An 18,393-nucleotide genomic window follows, 5' to 3' on the forward strand; every position below is an offset into this window, starting at 1 on the left:
TACGTTAACATTACTAGCAGTCGCAGTTCAGTGAGTAAAATAAGTATTTGATCCCCTACCAACCAACAATAATTCTGGCTCCCACAGATTGGATATGTGCTCATGTGATACACAGATTAGTCCTGTCAATTTAAGAAGGTACTCCTAATGACAATTCATTATGTGTATAAAAAGACATCTGTCCACAGAATCTCTTTCTTGGGTACCACCATGGGCAAGACCAAAGAGCTGTCAAAGGAAGTCAGGCACAAGATAGTAGACCTTCACAAGGCTGGAATGGGCTGCAAGACTATCAGCAAGAAGCTTAGTGAGAAGGAGACAACTATTGGAGTGATTATTTGCAAATGGAAGAAATACAAAATAACCATTAATTGCCGTCGGTTTGAAGCTCCATGCAAGATTTTGCCTTATGGCGTAAGCATGATCATGAGAAAAGTGAGGGATCAGCCCAGAACTACAGGGGAGGAGTTTGTGAATGATCTCAAGGCAGTTGGGACCACAGTCACTAAACAAACCACTAGTAACACAATACGCTGCCATGGATTGAAATCCAGCAGGGCCCGCAAGGTCCCCCTCCTCAAGAAGGCACATGTACAGGCCCTTCTGAAGTTTGTCAGTGGACATCTAAATGCTTCAGAGAGGTTCTTTGGCATTAGCTCGACTCGCTATTTTTCGCGGGAAGAAAAATACTGATTATGACCCTAAAAACTCCATCCCTTCAGGCATGCATGGAAGTGGAAACATTATGCTTTGGGACTGTTTCTCTGCTAAGGGTACAGTCCGACTTTGCCGCATTGAGGGGCCAATGGACAGGGCTGTGTATTATAAAATCTTGGATGAGAACCTCCTTCCCTCAGCCAGAACACTGAAGATGGGTCGTGGATGGGTCTTCCAGCATGAAAATGACTAGAGATGAGCGAAGTATTCAAAAATTCGATTCGGCTGATTCGGCGAATTCGCGGAATAAATTTGATTTGAGTCGAATATATTAGCTGCGAATTTAACTTATAAAAAGGGTGTTTCTAGGCTTCAGAGAGCCTTTATATTAGTGCAGAACACTGTACCTTTAATTTAAATGCCCTTAGAGTCTGCTGGGGAAGAGAAATAATACTGTCAGTCAGTATGACATGCAGATGAGTGCCGTCGATCTTAGAATCACCGCACACTTCACTCATTTGGGCAGTCACGGGGCCAAAACCAGAGTGTGGAGCCACAGTGTGGCGGTGGAGGCAGCAGCAATGGGAGGCCATACAGCACCCTATGACAAAATGGAACCCACCAGCAGTGTGAGGAGACCTGAAAGTCGCACATGGCAGAGTGTGGCGATGGAGACAACAGCAATGGGAGGCCGTACAGGGACCCATGACACACTCTGGACCTGGCAGCAGCATGAGGAGGCGGTACGGGGGCCCATGGCAGATTACGGGCCTGGCAGCAGCAATGGGAGGCCCGTAATCTGCCAGCACCCTATGACAAAATGGAACCCACCAGCAGTGTGAGGAGACCTGAAAGTGGCACATGGCAGAGTGTGGCGATGGAGACAGCAGCAATGGGAGGCCGTACAGGGACCCATGACACACTCTGGACCTGGCAGCAGCATGAGGAGGCGGTACAGGGGCCCATGACAGATTACGGGCCTGGCAGCAGCATGAGGAGTTGGTACGGGGGCCCATGGCAGATTACGGGCCTGGCAGCAGCAATGGGAGGCCCGTAATCTGCCAGCACCCTATGACAAAATGGAAACCACCAGCAGTGTGAGGAGACCTGAAAGTGGCACATGGCAGAGTGTGGTGATGGAGACAGCAGCAATGGGAGGCCGTACAGGGACCCATGAGACACTCTGGACCTGGCAGCAGCATGAGGAGGTGGTACGGGGGCCCATGGCAGATTACGGGCCTGGCAGCAGCAATGGGAGGCCCGTAATCTGCCAGCACCCTATGACAAAATGGAACCCACCAGCAGTGTGAGGAGGCCTGAAAGTGGCACATGGCAGAGTGTGGCGATGGAGACAGCAGCAATGGGAGGCCGTACAGGGACCCATGACACACTCTGGACCTGGAAGCAGCATGAGGAGGCGGTACAGGGGCCCATGACAGATTACGGGCCTGGCAGCAGCATGAGGAGTCGGTACGGGGGCCCATGGCAGATTACGGGCCTGGCAGCAGCAATGGGAGGCCGTACAGGGACCCATGACACACTCTGGACCTGGCAGCAGCACGAGGAGGCGGTACAGGGGCCGATGGCAGATTACGGGCCTGGCAGCAGCATGAGAAGTCGGTACGGGGGCCCATGGCAGATTACGGGCCTGGCAGCAGCAATGGGAGGCCCGTAATCTGCCAGCACCCTATGACAAAATGGAACCCACCAGCAGTGTGAGGAGACCTGAAAGTGGCACATGGCAGAGTGTGGCGATGGAGACAGCAGCAATGGGAGGCCGTACAGGGACCCATGAGAGACTCTGGACCTGGCAGCAGCATGAGGAGGCGGTACAGGGGCCCACGACAGATTACGGGCCTGGCAGCAGCATGAGAAGTCGGTACGGGGGCCCATGGCAGATTACGGGCCTGGCAGCAGCAATGGGAGGCCATACAGGGACCCATGAGAGACTCTGGACCTGGCAGCAGCATGAGGAGGCGGTACAGGGGCCCATGACAGATTACGGGCCTGGCAGCAGCATGAGGAGTCGGTACGGGGGCCCATGGCAGATTACGGGCCTGGCAGCAGCAATGGGAGGCCGTACAGGGACCCATGACACACTCTGGACCTGGCAGCAGCATGAGGAGGCGGTACAGGGGCCCATGACAGATTACGGGCCTGGCAGCAGCAATGGGAGGCCCGTAATCTGCCAGCACCCTATGACAAAATGGAACCCACCAGCAGTGTGAGGAGACCTGAAAGTGGCACATGGCAGAGTGTGGCGATGGAGACAGCAGCAATGGGAGGCTGTACAGGGACCCATGAGACACTCTGGACCTGGCAGCAGCAAGAGGAGGCGGTACAGGGGCCCATGGCAGAGTGGCGAAGCGTAAGCAGCTTAAATTGAAGGCAATACAGAGGCCTATGTTAAAAATAATAACATGTTTGGGGCATGATTCATGGCGGATTTAGTCAGTTGTGTCAGGAACTGGTGGTTTGAAATCCAGACTAATCCACGCCTGATTCATTTTCACAAACGTGAGTCTCTCCACACTTTGGGTGGACAGTCGTGTCCTCCGCGGAGTTACAATACCTCCTGCCGCACTAAACACGCGCTCCGATGCCACGCTACTGGCCGGGCATGACAGCCTTTCAAGGGCAAATTCAGCTAGTTGGGGCCAAAGGTCAAGTTTCGTTGCCCAGTAGTCAAGGGGATTGTCTACCTCGGTTGGCAGGGTGCTGTCCAAGTAGGCCCAAGCCTGTTGTTTGAGGTCCTGCTCCAGGTCCACCTGATGCTGCTGCTGCTGCGGCTGGTTAGTAGTTTCCTCACTGCGCTGGTGAAGAAAGCTACTCATCATCGACTGCAGACTGAAGCAGCCGCTGCTGGTGGAGCTGCCACTGCTCCTACCATCCCACCCCTCCCCTGCTGCCATGGCAGCGGAACGCGAGCGCACAGGGCCCACAGTGTCTGAGGATGGACGTTGGCGCAGAAAGGCAGAGACCAACTGACTACATAGGTGGTTTTTATAGTACTTTATTTTGGCCTCCCTCTCAGCAGGTGTGAAAAAGGCCACCATTTTTGAATGGTAGCGAGGGTCCAACAAGGTGGACAGCCAAAAGTCATCCCTCTGTCTGATGGTTATTATTCGGCTGTCGCTACGCAAGCAACCGAGCATGCTATGGGCCATTTGTGCCAAGGAATGCGAGGGACTCCCTGCCTCCATCTCCACAGCATACTGCCACGGTGCGTCTGGGTCCTCTGTCTCCTCCTCCTCCTCTACCAGATGCTCCTGCTCCTCCACTCCTGTCCGCTGAGTGGAAAAACCACCCATTTCACTCAATAATTCCTGAGCACCAATGTCCTCCTCTACCTCCTCCTCTTCTTCCTGTCCTGCCCCCACAGGGGTCATGTGGCGTTGAGATCTGTGCGCCACGTCTACCGCACCCTGACCAGCCATTGTTAACAGCATTTGTTCCAGGACGTGCAACAGAGGAATGACGTCGTTCATCCCATAGTCCTGCCGACTCACGAATAGCGTGGCCTCCTCAAAGGGCCTGAGCAAGCGGCAGGTGTCACGCATGAGCTGCCAATGGCTGACATCTAAGTTACACAGGGGAGTACCTTTATCCGCTTGTAACATCAGGAAATCGGTGATGGCCTTTCGCTGTTCGTAAAGGCGGTCTAACATATGTAGGGTTGAATTCCACCTTGTTGCAACGTCGCAGATCAGGCGATGCTGTGGAATTCCGTTCTTCCGCTGCAGCTCAAGGAGGGTGTGCTTTGCGGTGTAGGAATGGCTGAAATGCATGCAAAGTTTACGTGACATTTTAAGGATGTCTTGCAGTGGGATGGTGGATTTTAGGAACCGCTTGACAACCAGATTGAACACGTGAGCCATGCATGGCGCATGGCACAACCTTCCTTGAAGCAGAGCAGACACCATGTTCTTTACGTTGTCGGTCAACATGGTTCCGATTTTCAGTTTGCGCGGAGACAGCCATCTGTCGATTTCTCTGTTCATTACACTCAGACGTTCCTCCCCTGTGTGACTACGTTCGCCAAGGCATACCAGGTGCAGCACAGCGTGACACCGTTGCGCCCTGCACATGTGATATGCCGGTCGGGTAATGGGACTTGGCACGGGGGTGGCGGCTGAGGACACGGCGGAAGAAGAGGTGGTAGAGGCGGACATCTTTTCTGGACCAAGGACGTGCAGACGTGGAGGCAAAAGCGGCGTGACCTGTCCAAGTTGCTGGTGCGGCTGTGCCGGCACCACGTTCACCCAGTGGGCCGTAAATGACATGTACTGTCCCTGACCGTAGTTACAGCTCCACACGTCGGCGCTGCCGTGCACTTTGGCAGAAACCGACATGCCTAAAGACTGGCCCACCATCTCTTCTACATGTGAATGCAGGGCTGGCACTGCCTTTTTGGCGAAGAAATGCCGGCTTGGCACTCTCCACCGCGGCGCGGCACAAGCCATCATTTCTCGGAAAGGTGCTGAGTCCACCACTTGGAAAGGGAGGGACTGCAGCACCAGCAATTTGGACAGGAGGACGTTCAGCTTTTGCACCGTCGGGTGCGTGCTCGCAAACTATTTTCTCTTGGAAACGGATTCCAAGAAAGACTGCTGACGGAATCCGTGAAGAGGAGTAGCATGAGAAGGAGCATCTGAACGAGCGGAAGATGCCAACGAGCGACAACTCCCCTCAGCAGAGGTGTTGGAGCCTTGACTGGCTGATAGAGGGCGATTGACGTCGGGTGACGGAGCAAGTAACGGAGCGGGTGATGGAGCGGGGGCTGGGGCAGGCAGAACCGCCGTATCTTTATCACGGTTTTCCCAGGCCACCGAATGGCGACGCTGCATATGCTGACGCAACGCTGTAGTCCCAACATGGGCCCCCTGGCCACGGTTGACTTTCTGGCTACATAGTCGACATACGGCTACGTTTACTTCCTCGGGCGGCTTGACGAAAAATTGCCACACCGCCGAGTAGGAAACTTTGCCCCCGCTACTCCTCACTGGCTGACTGCTACTTCCTCCGTGCACACCGGCACCACTACTGGCCGTGGTGGTAGGCTGCAGTGGAGCTGGTGCTCTACTCCGTGGCTGTTTGCCTCCACTGACACTGCTGCGACCCTGCTGCCTCCTGGGCAACCCACCGACTGTTTTGCTCGCTGCCAAGCTGGCACCCTCTTCTCCTGATGATGCGGAAGCAATAGCCTGATGACGACGAGGCTGCCAAGTGCGATCAGCCTCATCATCATCAATTAGGGTCTCCGCCTCACTACTAGCCCCCTCGGCTGCGTGTGGGTCAGGAGACAGACCTGTCTCTAGACCGGCTACCGAGCCACTCTCCTCACCAGTAATTCTTCGCCTGGCTGCTGAAGAGGCGGATGTCTCCCCCCGTTCCTGACCGCCCTCTGTTAGCTCTTCCTCACTGTACAGTGGGGCTGAGCCCACAGCATGCGATACTTCGCTTGGTGAGGGAACACCAAAGGACAGGGGCAGGTAGAGGACACGTGATTTCAGTGGGCTTGCTCCCGGGCCATGCCAACTAACGGTTGTGTCTGACGTACCCACCGACCGTTGGCTGTAGGTGTCAGAGGTGACCTGGGAAGAGGAAGACGACCGAGCCAACCAATCGATGACGGCAGGGTTGTCGGTGGAGACACGACCGCTGGATGACACCGGGAGCACTGGCCTCTGGCTGCTACTAGTGCTGCCTCGACCCCTTCCTCTGCTGCCACGTCTGCTCGCTCCTGAAACATTGCCTCCTCTGCCACTCCTCTGCGTGTTGTCTGACATACTCTTTAATTCAACGATTCTGTGTCCCTGAGTAACAATTCTGTGTCCCTGAGTAACAATTCTGTGTCCCTCAGTAACGATTCTGTGTCCCTCAGTAACAATTCTGTGTCCCTCAGTAACAATTCTGTGTCCCTCAGTAACAATTCTGTGTCCCTGAGTAACAATTCTGTGTCTGTCCCTGAGTAACAATTCTGCGTCTGTCCCTGAGTAACAATTCTGCGTCTGTCCCTGAGTAACAATTCTGTGTCCCTGAGTAACAATTCTGTGTCCCTGAGTAACAATTCTGTGTCTGTCCCTGAGTAACAATTCTGTGTCCCTGAGTAACAATTCTGTGTCCCTGAGTAACAATTCTGTGTCTGTCTCTGAGTAACAATTCTGTGTCCCTGAGTAACAATTCTGTGTCCCTCAGTAACAATTCTGTGTCCCTCAGTAACAATTCTGTGTCTGTCCCTGAGTAACAATTCTGTGTCCCTCAGTAACAATTCTGTGTCCCTGAGTAACAATTCTGTGTCTGTCCCTGAGTAACAATTCTGTGTCCCTGAGTAACAATTCTGTGTCCCTGAGTAACAATTCTGTGTCCCTCAGTAACAATTCTGTGTCTGTCCCTGAGCAACAATTCTGTGTCCCTCAGTAACAATTCTGTGTCCCTGAGTAACAATTCTGTGTCCCTGAGTAACAATTCTGTGTCTGTCCCTGAGTAACAATTCTGTGTCCCTGAGTAACAATTCTGTGTCCCTCAGTAACAATTCTGTGTCCCTGAGTAACAATTCTGTGTCCCTCAGTAACAATTCTGTGTCTGTCCCTGAGCAACAATTTTGTGTCCCTCAGTAACAATTCTGTGTCCCTGAGTAACAATTCTGTGTCCCTCAGTAACAATTCTGTGTCTGTCCCCGAGTAACAACTCTGTGTCCCTGAGTAACAATTCTGTGTCCCTGAGTAACAATTCTGTGTCCCTCAGTAACAATTCTGTGTCCCTCAGTAACAATTCTGTGTCTGTCCCTGAGTAACAATTCTGTGTCCCTCAGTAACAATTCTGTGTCCCTGAGTAACAATTCTGTGTCCCTGAGTAACAATTCTGTGTCCCTGAGTAACAATTCTGTGTCCCTCAGTAACAATTCTGTGTCTGTCCCTGAGTAACAATTCTGTGTCCTTGAGTAACAATTCTGTGTCCCTCAGTAACAATTCTGTGTCCCTCAGTAACAATTCTGTGTCCCTCAGTAACAATTCTGTGTCTGTCCCTCAGTAACAATTCTGTGTCCCTGAGTAACAATTCTGTGTCCCTGAGTAACGATTCTGTGTCCCTAAGTAACGATTCTGTGGCCCTAAAGTCTCTCTGGCCCTAACTCTGTCCCTAATACAGACAGGTCTGTCTCTCTTGAATGACTGGAGGCTAATGGAGAATTGTAAGATGGCCGCAATTTATAGCTCCACCATTACACAGTGCTGGCTGGCTGCTGATTGGCTAATGCGATCACATGTTATGAATGAATGCATTATGGGTCAGCGCGCCTTGTCTGCGCGCCTTCCCAGAGATCCCCGCTCCGTCGCCACACATGTCGCCGCCAATTTTGGGAAAATTCGATTCGTGCATCCGAAGTTGGCTAATTTTCGGATTCGGCGCGAATCGAATATTTCCCAATATTCGAAACGAATTCCACTTCGCCATGTTCGATTCGCTCATCTCTAAAAATGACCCAAGACATACCGCCAAGGCAACAAAGGAGTGGTTCAAGATAAAGCACATTAAGGTCATGGAGTGGACTAGCTAGTCTCCAGACCTTAATTCTGTAGAAAATTTATGGAGGGAGCTGAAACTTCAAGTTGCCCAGCAACAGTCAAGAAACCTTAAGGATTTAGAGAAGATATGTAAAGAAGAGTGGACCAAAATCCCACCTGAGATGTGCAAACCTGGTAACCAACTGCAAAAAACGTCTTACTTCTGTGCTTGCCAACAAGGGTTTCTCCACCAAGTACTAAGTCAAGTTTTGCTTGGGGATCAAATATTTATGTTACTCTCTGAACTGTGACTCAATTTATAACATTTGTATCATGTGGTTTTTCTGGATTTATAGTTGATATTCTGCCTCTACCATTTAAAATACACCTATGATAAAAATGATAGACCCTTCATTTCTTTGTAAGTGGGCAAACTTACAAGATCTGCAGGGGATCAAATAATTATTTTCCCCACTGCAATACAGGATACCTGAAATATGTACATAAATGCACAATTTGCAAGCTTTTTTTAGGCACTCCTATTAAATTCTATAGGGTCAAAAAGTGTGATTCAGCTCCAAAGAGGCTTGTGTACTATTTTGAACTTTACTTTTTTGAGTTGACAGCTCCTGGACCCAAATGCCGGCAAAGAGCCAGGTGTGGTAAGGACATCACTGGATCCCGGGACAGGCAAGTATCTGTTTTTAACAAGTCAGCAGCGACATAATTTGTCGCTGCTGACTTTTACATAAGTGTTTACATGGTGAAGATCCTCTTTAACTGTTGGACTGTCTCCTATGGTCTTATGGTAACTTGTGGTAAAACACAAATTTTTCTAAACATTACCACAATGCAAAAAGATAAATTCGGCGCATAATCTAAGCTATGCTACAACACATTATATTTTTGTTCTTGGATTTAGTTATTCTTTAAGGCATAGGTAAAACAGGTGTTAGTTTCTTACTCCTGATGTGACACAGGTAGATACTCTCAGTCTGTTGTAAGGCACATTCATTTTGTTTTGGTCTAGCACTAATAAAGTACACTTCCATTATTGCTATATGTATTTGCACTGAAAATAGCAATATTTTGACTAAATTACAGAATTAGATTACAAGTATTTTAGGATGCTGTTTCTCAACCCAGTTAGTACTCAGCATTCACACATTGCCTAGAGGGCATGCGTTGTGCATTTCTTTCATACAAAACATTTGTAACAATATAACTGACCCTGTGACTCATAATAAATCACCTTTGACAGAATATAGAAATTGTAAAAATGTCATCCATTGAGGGATACTTAAAGTGTATGTAAAGCCAAAACTTTTTGGATGAAAGATTTTACTACAGTCAGTGTTTCCACCAGGGATATTTGTCCTTTTTTTGTCTTGGTGACCAATACTGATGGGTCAGCAAGTGATGGAAATCCCACATTTTACAGCTGTCACCAGAATAGAACAAGGGATAAAAGGGAAATTTTCCATATGGGACGACACTTGTTCCAGCAACAACTATATAAGAGGAGATCTCTCATTTTGGAGAGATTGTTTCTCACTTCCCGTTGAGTCTTCAGAAGAAAGCAAAAAAAAAAAAATCACAGGGGTTTTAACCATTTTCTACTCGAACCAAAATGAATAGGAGAAACAATGATTTTAGCAAAAAGTTTTTCTATGCACAGAGTAGGTGTCCCCTAGCACTAGTGATGTCCTTGTCAGATCGTGGCAAGTGTTCGGTGGGTGTGGACGAGTCAACATGCATTGGGATTTTTTATTTCAGCGAGTCAGCATCGTCATGACAATACTGGACACCGTGATTGACGATGGATTACAATGATGGAACCATTTTTTTGGCTTTTTTTTTTAAAGGACCTGTCAAAACGGTTGTGTTTTTATTCACATTTTACATTTTTGGTGAATAGGTAGGGGTACTGTATTCCCCATACTCATTCACAAGGGGAGGGGGCAAACTCCATAGACCGCCACAACTACAGCCCAGGGTTGTGGGGAAGAGGCCCTTGTTTCCATTAACATACAGCAAAGCATCTCCCCCAAGTTGAGGGCATGTGGCCTGGTACAGTTCAAGAGGGGGAGTGCTCGCTCGTCCTCCCCTCCCCTCCCCTTTCCTGGCCTACTGGGCCTGTGCTTGGATCAAGTGTCTGGTAGGAATTTAGGGGGGACCCCATGCTTTTTTTCCCCAATTTCCCCATAACCACTTTATTACCGCGCTATAACCGAATGATGGCTACAGCATGGTAGTCCAGTTCTGGCAGAGTGTCATATGACATCATCCAAGAACGTGCGCCCCCAGCGACTCGCACCTGGTGCTGTCTATGCTTTGGACATGGCTGACCACATGACATGGTAAAAGGCCAATCACAGTGGCCTTTTTCCACGTGATCAGCTGTGTTTAACCACAGCTGACCACTACGTAAATACACTTGCCGGTTATCGGCAGTACTTTCACAGCATGAGGAAAGTACTGCTGGTATTCGGCAACTGTCAAAGCAGACATCTGCACTGATAATCAGGGCATTGATTATCAGTGCCCTGATTATCAGTGCAGCCACAAAAGTTCCCAACAGTGCTGCCCATCAGTGTCCAACAGTGCTGCCCATCAGTGCCCAGCAGTACTGCCCATCACTTAACAGCAGTGCTGCCAATCTGTCAGTCTGTGCAGCCAGTCAGTGCCACCAGTCAGTGTCATCAGTGCCATCAGTGTTACCTATTCGTGCCCTTCAGTGCCACCTACCAGTGCCCATCATTGCCATCTATACGTGCCCATCAGTACCGCATATCAGTGCAGCATCATCAGTGCCTCCTCATCAATGCCCACCAGTGCCGTCTCATCATTGCCGCCTCACCAGTGCAGCCTATCAGAGCCCATCAGTGAAGGTGTTTGCAAAATTGTATAATAGAAACAAAGAAAGTCTTTTTCTTTATATTTTTTTTTTCGTTTATAGTGCAAAAAATAAAACGTCCAGTAGTGATTGAATACAACCAAAAGAAAGCTCTGTTTTTGTTAAAAAAATGCTAAACATTTTACATGTATACAGTGTTGCATGACCGCACAATTATCATTCAAAATACGACAGTGCTGAAAGCTGGAAATTGGCCTGGGCAGGAAGAGGGTAAAAGTCCTATCAGGCCTGGCCTGGTATGGTTTTTAGGGGGAAGCCCACACACTTTAAAAAAAATTACTGTGGGGTTCCTCCTAACCTTCCTACTAGACCTAAAGCATCTGTTATGGATTGGGGGGGACCCCACGCTGGTTTTTTTTTGTTTTTTTTCATAAAAATGTAATTAAAAAAAAAGTCAGCCTTGCTGCAGCAGATTCTATACATTGTACAGATGTGCAACTTTGCAGGTAGTTTAAGGGGACCCCCCCAGGCATGACATTTAAAGGAATTGTTCTTTTTTTTTTTACTTTAAGCAACGAAAAATGACTGCCCTTTTAAAAACGATACTTTTTGAAAAATATTTTCACTGATTCATGTCATTCAGGGCAGTACCCGAGTCCCCATACCCATTTTATGGCCAATAACTTGCATATAAGCCTTCAAAATGGGCACTTTTGAATTTACAAGTTCGAGTCCCATAGACTTGCATTACCTGAGAAGTTCACGGTAAAACTTTCAATAGGTTCTATTTAGAGGCGGACTGACAACTCATGGGGCCCCTGGGCAATAGGGGATCATGGGGCCCTGTGTCCTTGCCCAAACTCAAAAAAACATATGAAAAAGGTACCAGAGGCATCTCATGGGGCCCCCTACTGACCCCGGGCCCTCGGGCAGTGCCCGAGTTTCCAAATGATCAGTCCGCCCCTGGTTCTATTGTTCGACCACAAACTGAACAGGGGGGTATTCGGCCCATCACTACCTAGCACTGGTTTTATCTTGGGGCAGCATCATTTGAGAAAATCAATTCAGGACAATCATTACTGCCCTGAGCCCAGTCATCTAGGAAGTGTATATACCAGTTATTCACTGGATTGGATAATGATCATCTTGTTTAGGAAAGCCTGGGAGAAGCAGAAAAACGGTACATAGATTTCATAAATGTCTGCTTTTGAACTATAAATTAATGACTTGACAATTCTCATCTTAGGCTGATTGGAGACTCTAACCTAGATCCGCCAGATTGGACAAGGCCAAAAGACCCACACGCACCAGCGCATCATTTTCTGGAAAATCGGCTAGTATCCTGACCAGTGAATTGATGACACCCATCTCGACCAGTTGTTCTTGTAGCTCATCTGAAAGAGATGTAATTTTTTAAATATAATTTACCTCAAATTTAATGATGAGAAATCAATGCAATGTGAACACTGATGGGTTGTTTTACTGAAAAACCCTGTGTATGCTTCTGCAAGGTCTAAATTATTCTGCTTTATTATTGTATATTGCACTAACTTTACAGTACATTGTGCTAGTTGCATATGAATATCATATGCTATCAAATGAATGTATAAATTCACAACAGAACCACTAAATGTATGCAATGAAAAAGTTAAATCATGAAAATCAGTTATGGTATAGTAAAATTTTTTTTCATCCTTGTTCATGCTCTGTATCTTAGACTAAGACACTTACTATGCTTGAAAAGACATTCAAAATGCCCTCCTTGTCCAAAATACCGTAGTGTCATAACATTTTACCTTTACATTTCAGGCTGTTAAAGAACACTTACTTTCTGCAAAACTGCATTTTACTGCTTTTAATTTTGGTTTTGTTATCTTTCCTCAGAGGAATAAATGAGCTGCATTTTTTTTACTTCCTTTTTAAAATACCAGGAACCTGGATGTTATGCTGACCCTTTGCCTTTAAAATTATCTAAGAATGGGCAAAGTGATTGTGGCAAAATTTTACAGCAAAATTATCCAAAGTGGAATCTCTATTTTGATTACTTGTGTACAATTGCTTTCAGTTTTTTCAATATATTTATTATTCACTGCAAATAGAGTATATACTGTTTATATTTATATATAGGGCAGCACAGTGGCTAAATGGTTAGCACTTCCACCTGGCAGTACTAGTGTCATTGGTTCAAATCCCAACCACGAGTTTGTGTCTGTGAGCCTGTGTCTGTGTAGGTTTCCTCCAGTTTCCTCCTACACTTCAAAGACATGCTTGTAGGTGAATTGGATCCTGTCTAAATTGGCCCTAGTATGTGTATGTATGAATGTAAGTTAGGGACTTTAGATTGCACTCCCCTTGAGGGTTAGGGACTGATGTGAATGTACAATATATATGTAAAGCACTGCATAAATTGATGGCACTATATAAACACCTATAATACATACAAATTAAATAAATTACATGTACATTGGCACAAGAACAGGACCTGGGTAGTAGAAAGGATATTCAATAAGCCTCAGGAGTCTCTGTGAAAACCCATCTTTAGTTTTTACATCCCCCTCTGTTACTTTTTTTTAGTGCACTTACCTTTTTTCCATGGATCCTCTCCTTATTTATGAGAGGTCACTGGTCCTCTTTCTTCTTTTGTGGTGGGCAAATCCTGAAAACTGCATACACTGGTGTCATCAATTCCTGTGAGCCTAGTGAGGGTTGATGAAATACCCCCAAGGGGTAGGTCATTGCTGCCCTGGCTAACAGGAAGTTGGTTGAATGACAATGAGCATCATTCAATCCAGCCGAAGACTGACTCGCTGGAGTGTTGAATCTACTTTAGCTTGTTTTGGGTTACACCATTTTTAACTCTCACTAAAAATTGCAATTGAACTTCAAAACCAAGGTTTTAGGGTGCAATGGGCTTTACTTTCCTCAAGGACTCCAAAACATTTTGCTAAAATGGCACAACTTTACTGAAATTAACAGATTTTAGAGCATTTTTGGGAGGAAATGAAAACTCATTTTGCTTATCTGGGGTACTTTCTCAAAATACATGCTGCAGGAATTCTGGACTCAAAGGTAAGTATGATCTGGTGTAATTTGCAATCTTAAGAAGCAGCTCTCTATCTTACAGAGTAACCACATGGTTCCCCAAAGCAATCCAAAAAAAAGTGTAGAGGCCAAAAGCACAACAAGTCTACAAGTGTCCAGTATAGATATATTATTTAAGAAAGAAAAGATCAGTAGGTAAAGCCAACATGTTTCAGAGGCTCACAGATCCCCAACTATCAGGGCTTGGGCTGGTGGTGATTGTAGGAAATACTGGATAATTAGAACAAAGAATCAAGGATTATATTAATAATGACAGTATGGGCACCAAACCCTGCCTGTACTATCATCGTTTTAATCCTTGATCCTTTGTTCTCATTGTCCAGTATTTTCTACTATTACTGCCAACACAAGCCCTAATGAAAGGGGGAATTGTAAACTCCTGAAACAGGTTTGCTTTACCTACTGATCTTTTATCCAGGTTATTACATCTCTACTGGACTACAGTATTTATAGGCTTGTGGCACTCTCATCCCTTCTTTTGCTACTTTCTCAGTCATTGACATGTTCTGGGTTAGTGACTCAAATGATAGCCAGGCAACTAGCATTTTTAAAATAAGAAGTCAGCAATGACAGCCTCCATTTTTCTCTTAAGGAAGCTTTCCTTTTCTCTGTTCATTGGGACCAGTGGGTTATATCTGTGAGCTTTGCAAGTAGTGAGAACCTTTATGCTTATATATGTAGAGGGAACATACAGAAACACTGGAATCCCCTTTGAAAGGCCTTCAGCACTTCACAAACATTTAAGTCCTTGGTATGTGTGCGTGAAGGTGCATTTAATTTGAACAAAAATAAAATGTTATAGCTTATGCCTCCTACTATGACTACACTGAAAAGGGCAGTTGCAGTTATTGTGAAGATGTTGGGTAGCCAGTAACACTGGTGCCCAGCCACTACTTATGGTGAATGAACAGCAAGCATTGACTAGACAGTGTTTTGCAGCAAATTTTAGCACTGCTTTCAAGAATCCTGCAATAGACATTGGCTATTGCAACAACAACAACAAAAACCTTTTTATGACCGGAATTCCTCAGAAGATGAAAGCCTAAAGACCTCTGGGGCAGAGAAGTTAAGGCTTTCATATTTTTGTTGCTTCTTTCATATTGGAAATCACTATAATCTTCATTTTCTAAACTATTAACTTTGCACATATTCCAGCTGCATTTCTCAATAAATTGGTAAGAGTAGCCCCCACCGTATGTCTGCTTCTGAAAACAAGATAATGTGTATGCATATTAAATATGCCTCCTAACAACGTATGCTGTTTTCTAATGCAATCCTTATTTTGTTTGTTTTGTACTTAATTTTATGTATGCCTGCTTTTTAAACAATCACATTTCTGTGACATTTAAATGAGAAAAGTTGGATTGCTCTCACGGGTTCGAATTCTGTTCATCTAGAATTTTATATAAATTTTCCACTTACTGTTTTCATAACAGATGCGACCAATGGCTCTGCCAGCGTGAAGCAGCATCTCCTGATCCGAGCTCTGCAGCAAAGGTACCAATGCAATCACCAGACCTGCTTCAATGCAGGGCTTCCTTGTTTCCTCTACACACAGAAAATGGGCATTCAGAGACCTCAGTATGAGCGTTTAACACATGAAGCCAATAAAATAAAGGTGACCCCAGATTACATACAGTACATGAAAAGTGCAAGTCTTGCAATCAAGTTATATTCAAGCTTTGTAATGCACAAAAGATATTAGGGCTCATTCAATAAATGGAGCAGGCTGCAGTGCAGTTATCTATAGTATCAAATCAGAATTAACTTTATTAAAATAAGACTATTTTAAAGTGAATTCTGAATGGTTCCTTTATTATAATGCTCAAGTGCAATGCATGTAAAGGTAAAACATGCGGGCACTCTATATGACCAATAGAATATGCTGCCACATGCACATGTGCATTTCACAGCCTGGATATTGCAGAAGAAAATAATGCAAGACAAGGGGGAAAGCCTAATTGGTACGAGATGGCCATAGAAGTTTTTTTTTCCCTTCAGCCAGCGGGTTGCATGAAAGAAAACAGATTCCCCCAAGCAAGATTGATGGAGTAATAACACCCGGCAGGACACTGTATTCTGGCAATGGAACCCGCTGCTGTCAGAATACCCAGGTTAGCAGCAGATGTTAAACAAGAAAAGGTTTCAAGCATGTCTTTTTTGACAAGAGTTGATCAAATGATCGACTTCTGTTAAGCAGGGTAGCCATACAATTATCAAAATTTGTCCAGTCCCTGCTGAATTGGCTTAATCTTGGGGCAGCACAGTGGAGTCACTTTTGGTGGGGGGGCCCATGGAACACAGCTCACTTTGGACAGGTGGGGAGACCCCTGTCTCAGCTCCCCATATCCCTCTTATGTGTAAGTCACCCTGCGCCTGTTAGGGGTACAGGGTGATCTGTCCTAATATTGGGGTGGGGGGGTTGTCGATTGTTTAATGCCATGTGGTTGCATCCCATTGTTCTATTGTGTGTCTTGCTTGGGAGCAAACTATTATGGGATGTATGTGTTTGTGTATTGGCTTGGTGGAGGGTGTTTCCAGCAGCCCTCCCTCCTGATGGGACTGTCTGTTGGTGTGTCTCTTGTTACTAAAGGTAGATTGCCCCACCCTGTGACATTATGCAAGGAGGGGGGGGGGTTGTTCCCTTGAATGTATATATCTTGTATCTGTGTTAAAATAAAGTAGTCTATTTCCTGGTTTACTTCAAGATTGGTGTCGTCTAGTCTTGTATGGTCTGCTGTGGTGTCTGTGGTCGGTGTTTGGACAGGGAAGCGGTATCCTAACGGAAGTACCCAAGTGCAGTCTGGGGATGGTTCCGTTACAGTTAACACTTCCACCTAACTAGCAGGTACTAGGACTAGCACCACCTGCCTGGAGTTTGCATGTTCTCCCTGTGCCTGCATGGGTTTCCTCCGGGTACTCCGGTTTCCTCCCACACTCCAAAGACATGCTGGTAGGTTAATTGGATCCTGTCTAAATTGGCCCTAGTATGTGAATGAAAGTTAGGGACCTTAGGTTGTACACCCCTTGAGGGTTAGGGACTGATGTAAATGTACAATATATATATATATATATATATATATATACACACACACATATATACACAGTATGTAAAGCGCTGCATAAATTGACAGCACTATATAAGTACCTGAAATAAATAATAAACAAATAAATACATTTTTTTCAGTGTATAGCCAGTTTTGGTTAGATTAGGAGATCAATGTCCTATGCTTGGAAGCCTTTTCTTTCATTATTCCCTTTTTACTCTTTTCCCCATTCTCTGCTTACTTGCATCGTCTCCTAATTACCTTATTTTCCTTATAGGTAATTAATGAAATTCTATGCCTGTAGGCAGGCCTGGACTGGACATAGGGCACACCGCACATTTGCCTGGTGTCCTGGGCATGGCTGAATCTAGGGGTGGTGATGGGGTTGGCTGCATCCCTCCAGATTTCCATTGTGCCCTCTCAGGCAAGTTCCGCCATTGACACTGTACCTGGCCAGCTGAATTCCTTCACCCATTCCCACACCCAGGACACAAGTGTGCAGCCTTGTGCAGGGAACTCTGTTCAGTAAAGTCAGTGGAGTGCTACTCGACACAACAGATCACACAGGATCTCTAGACCGGGACTGTACACAGTTTGATTACCCCACACACATTTACTGAATTTGGGGGAATTTGTGCTTACTGTTGTGACAGATGTGAGCAGGTCACCATCCTAGAAGCTCACATTAGTGTTCTGGAGGAGCATGTTGCAACACTGAGAAAAAAAGGACAACCTTGAAAGGAGCCTTCTGCTCACTGAGCAGTTGGTTAATGGGGTAGATGTGGAAGGTGGAGCAGTAAGTCAGGATTATCAGGTAGGAAGATGTAAAATCAATAAGGGCAGCGATAAAAAATTATTCTAAATGAGTGATAATTGTGATGAAATAAATAAATTAATACAAAGTGTTAAGTCCTTCGTTATGATAAGAAGCACAATATGTTGCGTGCAACTAAAAAAGCCAATAAACAGAAAAAAGTTCATATAATGGTGAAAATCTGACACCAGTCAGAAAATGGTGCTACGTGAAGATCCTGTTGCCCAAGTGATATCAGAAGCATTTCATGTGATTATACTCCATTACATTTGAGCAGGAGATAGGGTAAAAAATGCGCACTCACCGGATGCACATAATAAATGTGCAATTAGTAGAATTATATGATGGTTGTAAGATCTGCCAGAAGCCCCCTTTAAAGTGGACCCGGTGTGCAGCATGGAAAGAGACACC

At 46.0% G+C, this 18,393-nt stretch overlaps 1 protein-coding gene across 3 annotated transcripts in view; it reads right to left on the minus strand.

The window, feature by feature from the left end:
* LOC149457695 (rap1 GTPase-GDP dissociation stimulator 1-A-like) overlaps positions 1-18,393 on the minus strand; it is a 309,574-nt gene that overhangs the window by 111,945 nt on the left and 179,236 nt on the right. The window contains exons 4-5 of one of the 3 annotated variants that reach the window (XM_089683339.1): positions 15,544-15,669; positions 12,285-12,413 (exon numbers count right to left, since the gene is read on the minus strand). The exons of 1 other annotated variant lie outside the window; for it this stretch is intronic. In XM_089683339.1, coding sequence (XP_089539465.1) covers positions 12,285-12,413; positions 15,544-15,669 — 255 coding nt within the window. The remainder of the gene's footprint in view (positions 1-12,284; positions 12,414-15,543; positions 15,670-18,393) is intronic. One more of the 3 variants, XM_089683340.1, reaches the window with a different exon arrangement.

Source organism: Staurois parvus, unplaced genomic scaffold, assembly GCF_062004578.1.
Source record: "Staurois parvus isolate SC_StPar_1 unplaced genomic scaffold, SC_StPar_1.0 ptg000306l, whole genome shotgun sequence".
Lineage (NCBI taxonomy): Eukaryota > Metazoa > Chordata > Amphibia > Anura > Ranidae > Staurois > Staurois parvus.